The following is a 15,196-nucleotide window of genomic DNA, read 5'->3' as shown; positions in this document are numbered from 1 at the left end:
AAGTGCCAGGCCACATGCTGCTGTCTGTCAAATCACGCCAAGTCTTAGATTTCTCCTCATTCCCTTTCATAGACTGAGGTCCTATTGTTTCCACTTTCGAAAAAGCCAGATCCCATAGCATTGCAGATAAGGCTGAGATTTTTTTTCTCACTTCCTTTCATAAAGCGAGGCTGCAATTGCTTCCTCTTCCCATGAGACCAGACTCAATAGCAGGGCAGGCAACACTTACCATACTAGTGTTATGCAGCAGGTGATCTTGCACATCCTAGGTGTACGGAAGAGGTCAAAGACTGAGAGGCGAGATGTTGTAGCTGAGACTTCATTCTGCATTTCTGCTTTCAGAGCCTGGAAAACATGTGAGTAGAATAAAGGGATTAACTCACATGAGTTGGTTTGTGAATAGTCCATATATTGAACATTAAAGGAGAGCCTTACCTCCAAGGACATCTTCTCTCCTTCCTCCTGCTTTCCATTCATCTTTGCCACCCATTTCAGGGTCTCCAGGGCAACCTCTGGCTTGTTATTTAGGATAAGCCAACGAGCAGATTCTGGTACCCACCTGGCAAAGACACAGTCCAAGTCAGTGCATCAAAATATATGACTGGGCCTTACTGCCTGAATACCATGAGGTCTTGAACTATGTTCTAGTGTCCAGGAGGAATTGAAGAATCCCTTATGCCTGGAAGCATCTTTGAGCTTGGATGAGGGGAATGTTGGCATTTCATGTGCATTGCACAATCATTGGAAGCTAAGAAATTGAGTGAGTATCTGGTTAAGCTGAACCAGTCTGCTACTATAAAATAGAAAGCTGTCATGTGAACACAACAAGAGGCTTTACAGTTAAGCACTAAATAATTGACTGAATAGCTGGTGGAGGGCTGCGATGTGAGAAGAAAGATTCCAGAGAGGGTGACTGCCCTAGAACTGTCAAAGCTTAGATATTGGATGGAGGAATTCCTTTGGTAGGAGATGATTGGTTTTGATGAGAAGTACTTATTCACTGCTCATTCTGTGATCATACGCCTTGAGGCAGCTTGGGAGTCCTGGTCTCCTTGGACAAACCTTTGTCAGGATTGGTTGACGGTTCTAATGAAATTAAAGACAAAGGCCAATGTCTTGGTGAGAAATAGTACCAGTGTTGGATTCTTGGAACATAAAGTGTCTCTGATGACCTTTTGCAAATGGGGGTAATCCAAAAAAGATCACTAGTAAATAAAAGGTTGAAAATTTAGAGAAATTTCTTATCTTGAGGGCTTTGAATTTTCCTAAGGTTTCATTAACACCCCTTCTGGAGCTCTTTCAGAGTATTTTTATGTGGATCTGTGAGTTAAAGAAAAGGTTATCCCCCTGTTAATAAGATCTTTTTCCTAGCTTCAAGGAGATGTGTGTCTGAACCTGAGGGGAGAGCTCAAGAAAGGAATGTGGACAGTTTTGATTTATCTAGGTTTCTTAAGGATTCATCAAAGAAACACTGTAGATGAGCTGCATTCCTGGTTCTTCCCAAAGGATAAAGATTCTGTTGTGAGATGGCTCTTTTGTCTGCACTATCAATTATTTATGAGCCAGAAAGTATGAATTTTTCTAAATCTGTGTAAAAATACACAAGATCATCTAATGCAATGCTCCAAGAAGCTTTGTCACTCAATATGTCATTCCTTTCAAACTTTCCTCGTAAATGTTTAAGTGCTACAATTATGGGATTTCTGATCTAACACAGTTATGCTTTATTTTTGATATATAAAAGAACTTGATTCCAGAGGCCTGAACTGAATGACTGCAAGCGGATTTAAATGTTCTACAGATGGTAGAGATGGGGGTGGATTCTATGGGTTGGTTAGTTTTCTTATTATCATTTTCCTTGTATGTGTTCCCTGCAGAGCTCTTTCTGTTTTGGATCTTTTGAGGGTGATGGAATACAGGACATTTATGTTCTGAAGGAGGATGTGTCTTTATTATTTCTTTTCTTTTTTTTCCTTACATTATCATCAGATTTTATTTAATATAAATTGATGAATGCATAATAATAAAAAATAGGTACCGTTACATACAAATAAAATATAAATATAATTCCTAGGTAATCAGACTTCATTGTAAATCTTACCACATATGGCTGTAATCAAAATTCGTATGAAATAGCCAGGGGCAGATGGTCATTGACCACCATAATACATGCAATACATAGTCCATGCAAATGGCAATTAAGAACATAAGAGTTGCCATACTGGGACAGACTGAAGGTCCATCATGCCGAGTATCCTGATTCCAACACTAGCCAACCTAGGTCATAAGTACCTGGCAAGATCTCAAAAAGTAAAATAGATTTTATGTTGCTTCTCCTAAGAATAAGCAGTGAATTTCCCTAAGTCCATCTTAATAATGACTTATGGACTTTTAGGAAGTTATCCAAACCTTTTTTAACCCTGCTATGCTAACTGCTTTCAGCTCATTCTCTGGCAAAAAAAATTCCAGAGTTTAATTACACATTGAGTGAAGAAATATTTTCTCTGGTAGCAAGCTGCCATGTCCTAGTATTTTTTGAAAGAATAAACAAGCAGTTCACATTTATCTGTTCCTACTTCACTCAGTATTTTAAAGACCTCAATCATATCTCCCCAAGCCATTTCTTCCCAAACCTAAAGAGCCCTAGTCACTTTAGCCTTTCCTCATAGGGAAGTTCTCCCATCCCTTATATCATTTTTGTCACCCTTCTCTGTATCTTTTCTAAGAACATAAGAATAGCCTTACTGGGTCAGACAAATGGTCCATCAAGCCCAGTAGCCCATTCTCACGGTGGTCAATCCAGGTCATTAGTACCTGGCCAAAACCCAAGGTGTAGCAATATTCCATGCTACCAATACAGGGCAAGCAGTAGCTTCTCCCATGTCTTTTTCAATAACAGACTATGGACTTTTCCTCCAGGAGCTTGTCCAAACCTTTCTTAAAACCAGCTACGCTATCCGCTCTTTCCACATCTTCTGGCAACGTGTTCCAGAGCTTAACTATTCTCTGAGTGAAAATAAATTTCCTCCTATTGGTTTTAAAAGTATTTCCGTGTAACTTCATCAAGTGTCCCCTAGTCTTTGTAATTTTTGACGGAGCGAAAAATTGATCCACTTGTACTACTCCACTCAGGATTTTGTAGACTTCAATCATATCTCCTCTCAGCTGTCTCTTTTCTAAGCTGAAGAGCCCTAATCATTTTAGTCTTTCCTCATACGAGAGGAGTTCCATCCCCTTTATCAACTTGGCCACTCTTCTTTGAACCTTTTCTAGTGCCACTATATCTTTTTTGAGATAAGGAGACCAGAATTGAACGCAATACTCCAAATGAGGTCGCACCATGGAGCGATACAGGGGCATTATGACATTCTTAGTCTTGTTAACCATCCCTTTTTTAATAATTCCCAGCATCCTGTTTGTTTTTTTGGCCGTTGCCACACATTGTGTGGAAGGATTCATCGTATTGTCTACAATGACACCCAGATCCTTTTCTTGGGCACTACCACCTGTCTAGACAAACTTCTAAAGCCTAATGACCATTTCCCTATGTTTCTTATCCATATAGGTACGAACGACACTGCCAGGAACACCTCAGACAGCATTCCCAAAGACTTCGGAGCCCTGGGTAAGAAGCTGAAGCAGATAGGAGCACAGGTGGTCTTCTCATCAATTCTCCCAGTAAGAGACAAAGGCAGAGCCAGGGAAGAGCGTATCCGAAAGACCAACGAGTGGCTTCGCAAATGGTGCATAGAGATGAACTTTGGATTCCTAGACCATGGTGAGGCACTACAAGGACTACAGGGACCTGATGGACTCCACCTGACCAGGAGAGGTAAAAACGTTTTCGGACATCGACTAGCCCGCCTACTTCGTAGGGCTTTAAACTAGGTAAGTTGGGGGAGGGTACATACTCACTTTCCAGAGCAGTAAGGAAACACCCTGAGGAGGCGAATCACACCCACACTTCTGAGTCTAAGGTAAGTACCCATACTACGTACAATAATTTAGGAGCCACACTATCTCGGAAGGAAATCTCTTCTCAGGTATGGAGGGCAATGTATGTAAATGCACACAGCTTGGGCAATAAAATTCTGGAATTGGAGACTGAGATAATGAACGCTGACCTAGACGTGGTAGCGATATCCGAGACCTGGTTCACAAACTCGCATGGGTGGGATATGGTTATACCAGGCTATAACCTACATCGTCGTGACAGAGAGGGCAAGTTAGGAGGAGGGGTCGCACTATATACTAAGGAAAACATCAAAACTACCAGAATCACAGATGTTAGATACACCGGGGAATCCCTCTGGGTGAACCTGGCCAGAGGAAATGAAAAATGCCTATACCTTGGTGTGGTATATAGACCTCCAAGACAACAGGAAGACAAAGATATAGAACTGATCGAAGATATAGAGAACATCACTTAGCGTGGGGACACAGTTCTGCTAGGTGACTTCAACATGCCTGATGCTGATTGGAACACACTCTCCGCGACTATCTGTGGCAGCAAAAGAATATTAACCTCCATAAAGGGTGCACGACTCAAACAAATGGTATTGGAGCCCACCAGGGACCACGCAATACTGGACCTGGTACTCACCAATGGAGACAGCGTTTCGGAGGTTTCAGTAGGAGATAAGCTGGCCTCCAGCGACCATAACATGGTATGGCTCAACCTCAAGAAAGGATTCTCTAGATCAAACACAGCGACGAGGGTCCTCAACTTTAGAGGCACAGACTTCGACCTCATGGGAGATTATGTCCACCGGGAGCTGTATAACCAAGCAGAAACTGACAATGTGGAGACTATGTGGTCAACTCTGAAAGTCACCTTACACGAAGCTACAAACCGCTACATAAAAACAGTTAGCAAACGCAGGAGAAACAAAAGACCCCAGTGGTTCAGCTCAGAAATTTCAAACCTCATCAAAGAGAAAAAAGAAGCATTTATTGCCTACAAACATTTTGGAAAGCGGGCGAAAGAAGTCTATCTGGTCAGATCTAGAGCAGTCAAAAAGGCAGTCAGAGAGGCCAAACTCCAAACAGAAGAAGATCTAGCATGGAACATTAAGAAAGGGGATAAATCCTTCTTCAGGTATATTAGTGACAGGAAAAGAAACAAAGATGGGATAGAACGCCTTAGGAAATCGGACGGAAACTATGCAGAATCGGATTCTGCCAAGGCAGAACTACTAAACGAATACTTCTGCTCAGTCTTCACCTGTGAAGCGCCGGGAGCCGGTCCGCAGTTACGGACAAGAGACAACCAGAAAGACCCGTTTCAAGATTTCGAGTTTACGCCCAGCAGCGTCTACTACGAACTTTCAAGACTCCAAGTAAACAAAGCCATGGGACCAGACAACATACACCCCAGGATCCTCAGAGAGTTGAGCCAAGTCCTGGCAGAACCGTTAGCCGTACTCTTCAATCTTTCCCTACGTACCGGAAGAGTTCCCTTGGACTGGAAAACAGCCAACGTTATTCCACTTCACAAAAAAGGCTGCAGGACAGAGACGGCAAATTACAGACCAGTGAGTCTCACATCCATAGTGAGAAAGCTTATGGAAACACTGATCAAGCAGAAACTTGACACAATCCTAGACGAAGAAAACCTACGTGACCTCCACCAACACGGATTTACCAAGGGCAGGTCCTGCCAATCTAATCTGATTGGCTTCTTTGACTGGGTAACTAGACAACTAGAAACATAGAAACATAGAAGATGACGGCAGAAAAGGGCCACAGCCCATCAAGTCTGCCCACCCCAACAACCCTACCCCCTTGAATTTACCCCCCTAGAGATCCCACATGTGTATCCCATTTCCTTTTAAAATCCTTCACGCTGCTGGCCTGAATCACCTGAGGTGGAAGTTCATTCCAACGATCGACCACCCTTTCGGTGAAGAAGAACTTCCTGGTGTCGCCATGAAATTTCCCACCCCTGATTTTCAGCGGATGGCCTCTTGTGGCAGAGGGGCCTTTAAAAAAGAAGATATCATCTTCCACCTCAATACGGCCGGTGATATATTTAAACGTCTCTATCATGTCTCCTCTCTCTCTACGTTCTTCAAGTGAATATAGCTGCAATTTATTCAGCCTTTCTTCATACGGGAGGTCTTTGAGTCCCGAGACCATTTTGGTGGCCATTCTTTGAACTGACTCAACTCTCAGCACATCCTTTTGGTAATGTGGTCTCCAGAATTGTACACAATACTCCAGATGAGGCCTCACCATGGATCTGTACAATGGCATTATAACTTCGGGCTTCCGGCTGATAAAACTTCTTCGGATGCAACCCATCATTTGTCTTGCCTTTGATGAAGCCTTCTCCACTTGATTGGCAGTCTTCATGTCTTCGCTAATGATCACCCCCAAATCACGTTCCGCCTTGGTCCTAACTAAGGTTTCACCATTTAGTGTGTAAGTTTTGCATGGATTCCTGCTGCCGAGGTGCATGACCTTACATTTTCTAGCATTGAAGTTTAGCTGCCAAGTCGAGGACCAATGTTCCAATAGAAGTAGGTCCTGCGTCATACTGTCTGGTAAAGTGTTCTCACTTACTATGTTGCATAGTTTGGCGTCATCGGCGAATAATGTGATTTTACCCTGAAGCCCCAGAGTCAGATCTCCCACAAATATGTTGAAGAGGATCGGGCCCAAGACCGAGCCCTGAGGCACTCCACTGATCACCTCCGACGTTTTTGAAGGGGCACCATTTACCACCACTCTCTGAAGTCTACTGTTTAGCCAATCACCGACCCATGTAGTTAACGTCTCTCCCAGTCCCATTGATTTCATCTTGTTCAATAGTCTACGGTGTGGAACGCTATCAAAAGCTTTACTAAAGTCCAAGTAAACGACGTCCAGGGACTCACCCACATCCAGTTTCCTTGTTATCCAGTCAAAGAAACTAATCAGATTGGATTGGCAGGACCTGCCTCTGGTAAATCCATGTTGGCGGGGATCCCGTAGATTCTTCTCGTCTAGGATTGTATCTAATTTATGCTTAATTAGTGTTTCCATGAGTTTACTCACTATGGATGTGAGACTCACCGGTCTGTAATTCTCAGCCTCTGTCCTGCAGCCCTTTTTGTGGAGTGGGATTACATTGGCTGTTTTCCAGTCCAAGGGGACTTTTCCCGCCTTCAAGGAAAGATTGAAGAGCACAGACAATGGCTCTGCCAGGACATCACACAGCTCTCTAAGCACCCTGGGGTGTAGATTGTCCGGTCCCATGGCTTTGTTCACTTTGAGTCTTGATAGCTCGCAGTAGATGCTGCTGGGTGTAAACTCGAAATTCCAGAACGGGTCATCTGAGCTATGCCTTGCTTGCAACTGTGGACCGGACCCTGGCGCCTCGCAGGTAAAGACTGAGCAGAAGTATTCGTTTAGTAGTTCGGCTTTATCGGAATCTGATTCTGCATAAGTCCCGTCTGCTTTCCTAAGGCGTACTATCCCATTTGTGTTTCTTTTCCTATCACTGATGTACCTGAAGAAGGATTTATCCCTTTTCTTAATGTCCTTTGCTAGATTCTCTTCTATCTGAAGCTTGGCCTCTCTGACTGCCGTTTTGACAGCTTTGGACTTGGCCAGATAGTCTTCTTTTACTGCTCCTCTTCCTGAATGTTTGTAGGAAACAAATGCTTTTTTCTTTTTCTTAACGAGGTCCGAGATTTCTGTAGTGAACCACTGGGGTCTGTTATTCCTCCGTCGTTTGCTTGTTGTTTTTATATAGCGATTTATTGCTTCATGTAGGGTAGATTTCAGGTTTGCCCACATAGCCTCTACATTATTGGTTTCGGCATGGTCTTGCAGTGCCCGATGGACGAAGTCTCCCATGCGTTTGAAGTCAGTGCCACGAAAATTTAGGACCTTTGTTGTTGTGGTCGATCTGGAGAAACCCTTCCTAAGGTTGAACCAAACCATGTTATGGTCGCTGGAGGCCAGCGTATCACCTACCGAAACTTCTGATACGCTGTCTCCGTTGGTGAGTACCAGGTCTAGTAACGCCTGGTCCCTAGTGGGCTCCAATACCAATTGTTTGAGCTGTGCACCCTTTATGGAGGTTAACAACCTTCTACTGCCGCTAGTTTGTGCGGTAAGTGCATTCCAATCTGTATCGGGCATATTAAAATCCCCTAACAGTACTGTGTCCCCACGCAAGGTGATGTTTTCAATGTCTTCGATTAATTCCATATCCTTGTCTACCTGTTGTCTCGGAGGTCTGTAAATCACACCAAGATACAGGCATTTTTCATTTCCTCTAGCCAGGTTCACCCAGAGGGATTCCCCGCTATACTTGACATCTGTGATTATGGTAGTTTTGATGTCTTCTCTAGTGTATAGAGCTACCCCTCCTCCTAACTTGCCCTCCCTGTCTCGACGGAGTAAGTTGTAACCCGGTATAACCATATCCCACCCGTGTGAGTCCGTGAACCAAGTTTCGGATATCGCCACCACGTCTAGGTCGGCGTTCATTATTTCCGTCTCTAAATCTAGAATTTTATTGCCCAAACTGTGTGCATTGACGTACATAGCTCTCCATACCTTATGTTTGCTAAGTCCCTGTACAGAGTTTCCCGCCTGAGTTAGTGTGACCCCTGATGTATTGTTTACAGTGTGTGCACTTACCTCAGACTCAGAGTGGCGACTCGCCTCCTCAGGATAGTTACTTACTGCTCCAGAGAATGAATGGATACCCTCCCCCAACTTACCTAGTTTAAAGCCCTTCGAAGTAGGCGGGCTAGTCGACGTCCGAAGACGTTCTTACCTCTTCTGGTCAGGTGGAGTCCGTCTGGTCCCTGAAGTCCCTGCAGTGCATCTCCATGGTCCAGAAATCCAAAGTTCATCTCCCTGCACCATCCATGTAGCCACTCGTTAGATGCCGGGGAGTCTCTGGACGTGATATATTTGGATTTCAGCAAAGCTTTTGATAGCGTCCCACACCGCAGGTTATTGAACAAGCTGAAATCGCTGGGATTAGGGGACACACTAACTACAGTGGTGCCTCGCATAAAGAACGCCTCGCACAGCGAACGCTGCACACAACGAACTTCATGTCATGATTCATACAACGAACTTCGTTTCACACAACGAAGTCGCCCGAGCTTCCACGATCGCTGCCGATGTATTGCATCCTTCCGCGCAGGCACTGCAGGCAGTCGTTAGTCACTGCGCTTAACGCGTTTCACATAACGAACTTTTCGCATAACAAACTTGCTCCTGGAACGAATTAAGTTCATTGTGTGAGGCACCACTGTACATGGGTTAGGGACTGGCTACACGGTAGACTTCAAAAGGTAGTAGTTAATGGTACCCCCTCCAAAACTTCAGACGTGACCAGAGAAGTACCACAGGGCTCGGTCTTAGGCCCGATTCTATTCAACTTATTCATAGGTGATATGACCCAAGGGCTTAGAGGAAAAGTATCTTTGTTTGCCGACGACGCCAAACTGTGCAACATAGTAGGCAAAAGCATTTTGCCTGACAGTATGATGCAGGACCTACTACTACTGGAACAGTAGTCATCGACTTGGCAGCTATGCTTTAATGCTAAAAAGTGTAAAGTAATGCACCTGGGTAAGGGAAATCCATGCAGAACTTACACACTAAATGGTGAGACCTTGGCTAGGACCACGGCGGAACGTGATTTAGGGGTGATCATTAGTGATGACATGAAGGCTGCCAATCAAGTGGAAAAGGCTTCCTTCAAGGCAAGGCAAATGATGGGTTGTATCTGTAGGGGTTTTGTCAGCAGGAGACCTGAAGTGATAATGCCACTGTACAGATCCATGGTGAGACCTTATTTGGAGTATTGTGTTCAATTCTGGAGGCCACACTACCGGAAAGATGTGCGGTGAATTGAGTCGGTTCAGCGAATGGCCACCAGGATGGTCTCGGGGCTCAGGGATCTCACGTATGAAGAAAGGCTAAATAAATTGCAGCTGTACTCACTAGAGGAACGAAGAGAGAGGGGGGACATGATTGAGACGTTCAAATATGTCACGGGCCGTATTGAGGTGGAAGATGATATCTTCTGTCCTATAGGTCATTCGACCACCAGAGGGCATCCGCTGAAAATCAGGGGAGGGAAATTTCGAGGTGATTCCAGGAAATACTTCTTCACAGAAAGGGTGGTCGATCATTGGAACAGTCTACCTCTACAGGTGATTAAGGCCAGCAGCGTGTCAGATTTTAAGAGAAAATGGGACATTCACGTGGGATCTCTAAGGGAGTAAAGTCAGGGGGGTGGGTCATTAGAGTGGGCAGACTTGATGGGCTATAGCCCTTTTCTGCCGTCATATTCTATGTTTCTATGTAAGGTGGACCCTAGCATCCGGTAATTGTGATTCAGGTTATTCGTCCCACTGTGCATCACTTTGCATTTGTCTACATTAAATTTCATCTGTCTCTTGGACGCCCAGTCTTCCAATTTTCTAAGGTCCACCTGCAATTTTTTACAATCTGCATGCGTTTTAACAACTTTGAACAGTTTAGTGTCATCTGGAAATTTAATCACCTCACTCGTCGTTCCAATTTCCAGATCATTAATAAATAAGTTAAATAGCACCGGTCCCAGTACAGACCCCTGCGGCACTCCACTGTTTACTCTCCTCCATTAAGAAAAATGACCATTTAACCCTACCCTCTGTTTTCTATCCGATAGCCAATTCCTTATCCACAACTGAACTTTTCCACCTATCCCATGACTCTTTAATTTTCTTAGGAGCCTCTCGTGAAGAACTTTATCAAAAGCTTTCTGAAAATCTAGATACAATATATCAACTGGCTCACCTTTATCCACATGTTTATTCACACCTTCAAAGAAGTCAAGCAAATTTGTGAGGCAAGATCTCCCTTGGCTGAACCCATGCTGACTCCATCTCATTAAATCATGCTTGTCTATATGTTCCACAATTTTATTTTTTATAACCGTTTCTACCGTTTTGCCCGGCACCGAAGTGAGGCTTACCAGTCTGTAATTTCCCGGATCTCCCCTGGAGCCCTTTTTAAAAATCGGCGTAACATTGGCTATTGGCTAATTCCGCCATTCCTTTTTTTGAGATGCAGCCATCAGAATTGCACACAGTATTTGAGGTGTAGCTGCATCAAGGAGCACTACAAAGGCATTACAATATTCTCATCTTTGTTTTCCATCCATTTCCTGATAATTCCTAAAATTCTATTTGCTTTCTTTGCCATCACTGCACACAACATATCCTCAATGATGATGCCTAGATCCTTTTCCTAGGCAGTGACTCCTAATATGGAATAGTTCGGGTTCCTTTTTCCCAAATGCATCACTTTACATTTGCTCACATTAAATGTGATCTGCCATTTTGATTCCCAGTCTCGCAAGGTTTTCTTACAATTTTTCATGATTCTCTTGTGATTTAACAACTTTGTATCATCATCAAATTTACTAAGCCATTTAGCTATGGGCATCAGAGCATTTACTTCAATGGCCAGCGCTGTCGGGCTTAGTAAAAGTGAGGTTTAATTATCTCACTAGTTATTCCCAACTTTAAATCATTGATAAATATCTTACAAAGCAATGATCCCAGCACAGAGCTCTGGGGAACCCCACTATTTATCTTTCTACACTGAGAATATTGTTCATTTAATACTACTCTCTGTTTTCTATCTTTTAACCGGTTCTTAATGCATAATAGGACATTACCTTCTAACCCATGATTTTCTAATTTCCACAGAAATTTAGCCACCATCTAGTTTACATTTGAAGTCACTTGAGCATGCTGGGACCTAAGTCATGCTTTCATTCAAGTTACGCCGATCTTCAAGAAAGGTTCGAGGGGAGATCCGGGAAACTACAGACCGGTGAGTCTAACCTCGGTACCGGGAAAGATGGTAGAGGCGCTGATAAAGGACCGCATCATTGATCACCTTGATGGACACAATCTGATGAGGACCAGCCAGCACAGCTTCAGCAAAGGAAGATCTTGCTTGACGAACTTGCTGCAGTTCTTCGAGGAAATAAACAGGCAGATAGACAAGGGTGACCCATTTGCACTGTATATCTGGATTTTCAGCAGGCATTCGACAAGGTTCCGAATGAACGACTACTTAAAAAAATTGTGAGCCATGTAATAGAGGGTGAAATACTCACGTGGATTAAAAACTGGCTGGCAGATAGGAAACAGAGAGTGGGGGGTAAAGGGACAATACTTGGACTGGAAAAGCGTCAAGAGTGGAGTGCCGCACGGTTCGGTACTTGGACCCATGCTCTTCAACATACAGTATTTATAAACGACCTGGAAATTGGTACGATGAGCGAGGTGATTAAATTTGCAGATGATACAAAGTTATTCAGAGTATTGAAGATGCAGGAGTATTGCGAAGACCTGCAAAGTGACATACACACGCTCGAGAAATGGGCCGTGTCATGGCAAATGAGGTTTAACGTGGATGAGTGTAAGGTGATGCATGTCGGTAACAAAAATCTTATACACAAATAGAGGATGTCCGGTGCAGTACTTGGAGAGACCCCCCCCCCCCACGAAAGAGACTTGGGAGTACTGGTTGACAAGTCAATGAAGCCGTGCCCGCAATGTGCTGCGGCAGCGGCGAAAAGGGTGAACAGAATGCTAGGAATGATTAAGAAGGGGACCATGAACAGATTGGAGAAAGTTATCATGCCGCTGTACTGGGCCATGGTACACCCTCACCTGGAATACCGCGTCCAGCACTGGTCGGCGTACATGAAGAAGGACACAGTACTACTCGAAAGGGTCCAGAGAAGAGCAACTAAAATGGTTAAGGGGCTGGAGGAATTGCCGTACAGTGAGAGATTAGAGAAGCTGGGACTCTTGTCCCTTGAAAAGAGGAGACTGAGAGGGGACATGATCGAAACATTCAAGATAATGGAGGGAATAGACTTAGTAGATAAAGACAGGTTATTCACCCTCTCCAAGGTAGAGAGAACGAGAGGGCACTCTCTAAAGTTAAAAGGGGGTAGATTCCGTACAAACGTAAGGAGGTTCTTCACCCAGAGAGTGGTAGAAAAACTGGAACGCTCTTCCGGAGGCTGTTATAGGGGGAAAACACCCTCCGGGGATTCAAGACAAAGTTAGACAAGTTCCAGATGAACCAGAACGTACGCAGGTAAGGTTACATAGAAACATAGAATATGACGGCAGAAAAGGGCCACTGGCCCAACAAGTCTGCCCACTCTAAGAACCCTCCCCCCTAAGCACTTCCATGAAGTGAACCCACATGCTTATCCCATTTTTTCTTAAAATCGAGCACGTTGCTTGCCTTAATTACCTGAAGTGGAAGATCATTCCAACGATTAACCACCCTTTCAGTGAAGAAATACTTCCTAGTGCTGCTATGAAATCTCCCACCCCTGAATTTCAACGGATGCCCTCTTGTTGCCGTAGGTCCTGTAAGGAAAAAGATATCTTCTTCTACCTCAATACGGCCAGTTACATATTTGAACGTCTCTATCATATCTCCCCTCTCTCTGCGTTCCTTGAGAGAGTATAGCTGCAACTTACCTAGACATTCCTCATATGGGAGATCCTTGAGTCCTGAGACCATCCTGGTGGCCATTCGCTGAACCGACTCCACTCTCAGCACATCCTTTTGATAATGTGGCCTCCAAAATTGAACACAATATTCCAGATGAGGTCTCACCATGGACTTGTACAACGGCATTACAACTTCGGGCTTCCGGCTGACAAAACTTCTTCGGATGCAACCCAGCATTTGCCTAGCCTTGGATGAAGCTTTCTCTACTTGATTGGCAGTCTTCATATCTTCACTAATGATTACTCCTAGGTCACGTTCTGCAGCAGTTCTTGTTAAGGTCTCACCATTCAGAGTGTAAGTACTGCATGGATTTTTGCTGCCAAGGTGCATAACTTTACATTTTTTGGCATTAAAACTCAGTTGCCAAGTTGCGGCAAGGTTAGTCACAGTTAGGGCACTGGTCTTTGACCTAAGGGCTGCCGCGTGAGCGGACTGCTGGGCACGATGGACCACTGGTCTGACCCCAGCAGCGGCAATTCTTATGTTCTTATGTACACGGGTCTGTAAATCAAACCACCATGCTCTGCAAAAGGGGGAATTTCTCTCCTCTGACTGCCCTGAAGATGTCTATAATACATCCTGATAACATACCAGCTGTACAGGAAGACAATGAAGTATGGCAGTGAGACAGCCAGTTGTAGGTAGTGCCAGTCCCGAATCCCATATGCTAAACCAGCAAGGATCAGTTGGCCCACGGTGGAACAGTAGCTTAGGACTGTAAAGACAATGTCTCGGAATTTGATCGGCATCCATTCCATAGCTGGGGGGGGGAAAGTAGAAAACAAATCACATGACATTAGCTGTTTGGAAAGCAAATGTTGCAGATTGGTTTTCAGGATGCTCCGAAAATATGTAAATTATTTATGCTTTTAGATCAGAACCCAAACATTTTCAAGCAAAGGAGTGTGGGGAGTGTTGAAACGATATTTTACTCCAGTCCTGGATTTCTGACAGCTCCATCTTGTTGCGTTAAGGAACCTGCAGCACTGATTTCAAAGGGTAGTCAGGGACCACAAATACCACATTGCTATGGGATGTAAGTTTAAATCCAGGACTGGCCAAAAATGTCTCACTCCTGGAGCTATGTGACCTGGAAGATCTAAGAACCAGGTCTGGGACAAAAACTGTGCTCAGTGCAGAACTTCACTGAGCCAGGGTTTCTAGGTAGTTCTGGTCCTGGTTTATCACCTGTTGCGTATCTTGGGGTTCTTTTCCTTGGTCACAGAACAAAGTACATAGTGGTATCTTGCATCCCTTTATCTGTGTAAAGGGATCCACTAATTTGCATTGTTAGGAATATGCCTTTCCTTGAGGGCAAGGGAAAATATATCATTGGTGGGATGGTTAAAAGTGACCTATTTTAAGAGGGTAATAGAAGATGTTTCCCTATTGGAGAGACCAGCAGAGTACATTCCTCTATCCCCTTCCATTCTGGAGTATTGCGTTCAATTCTGATCTCCTTATCTCAAGGTTCAAAAAAGAGCAACCAAGATGATAAAGGGGATGGAACTCCTCTCGTGTGAGGAAAGACTTGGAAAAGAGACGGCTGAAGTGAGATATAACTGAAGTCTACAAAAATTACGAAGACTAGGGGACACTTGATGAAGTTACAGGGAAATACTTTTAAAAGCAATAGGAGGAA

At 44.1% G+C, this 15,196-nt stretch overlaps 1 protein-coding gene across 3 annotated transcripts in view; it reads right to left on the bottom strand.

The window, feature by feature from the left end:
- LOC117365862 (solute carrier family 22 member 6-A-like) overlaps positions 1-15,196 on the bottom strand; it is a 59,905-nt gene that overhangs the window by 29,543 nt on the left and 15,166 nt on the right. For all 3 annotated transcript variants that reach the window (XM_033956767.1, XM_033956766.1, XM_033956765.1), the window contains exons 4-6: positions 14,146-14,314; positions 436-559; positions 230-345 (exon numbers count right to left, since the gene is read on the bottom strand). In XM_033956767.1, coding sequence (XP_033812658.1) covers positions 230-345; positions 436-559; positions 14,146-14,314 — 409 coding nt within the window. The remainder of the gene's footprint in view (positions 1-229; positions 346-435; positions 560-14,145; positions 14,315-15,196) is intronic.

Source organism: Geotrypetes seraphini, chromosome 8 (genome assembly GCF_902459505.1).
Source record: "Geotrypetes seraphini chromosome 8, aGeoSer1.1, whole genome shotgun sequence".
In the NCBI taxonomy this organism is placed as follows: Eukaryota; Metazoa; Chordata; class Amphibia; order Gymnophiona; family Dermophiidae; genus Geotrypetes; species Geotrypetes seraphini.
Note: the sequence above shows the minus strand (reverse complement) of the source record. Positions and strands in the feature narration are given on the sequence as shown.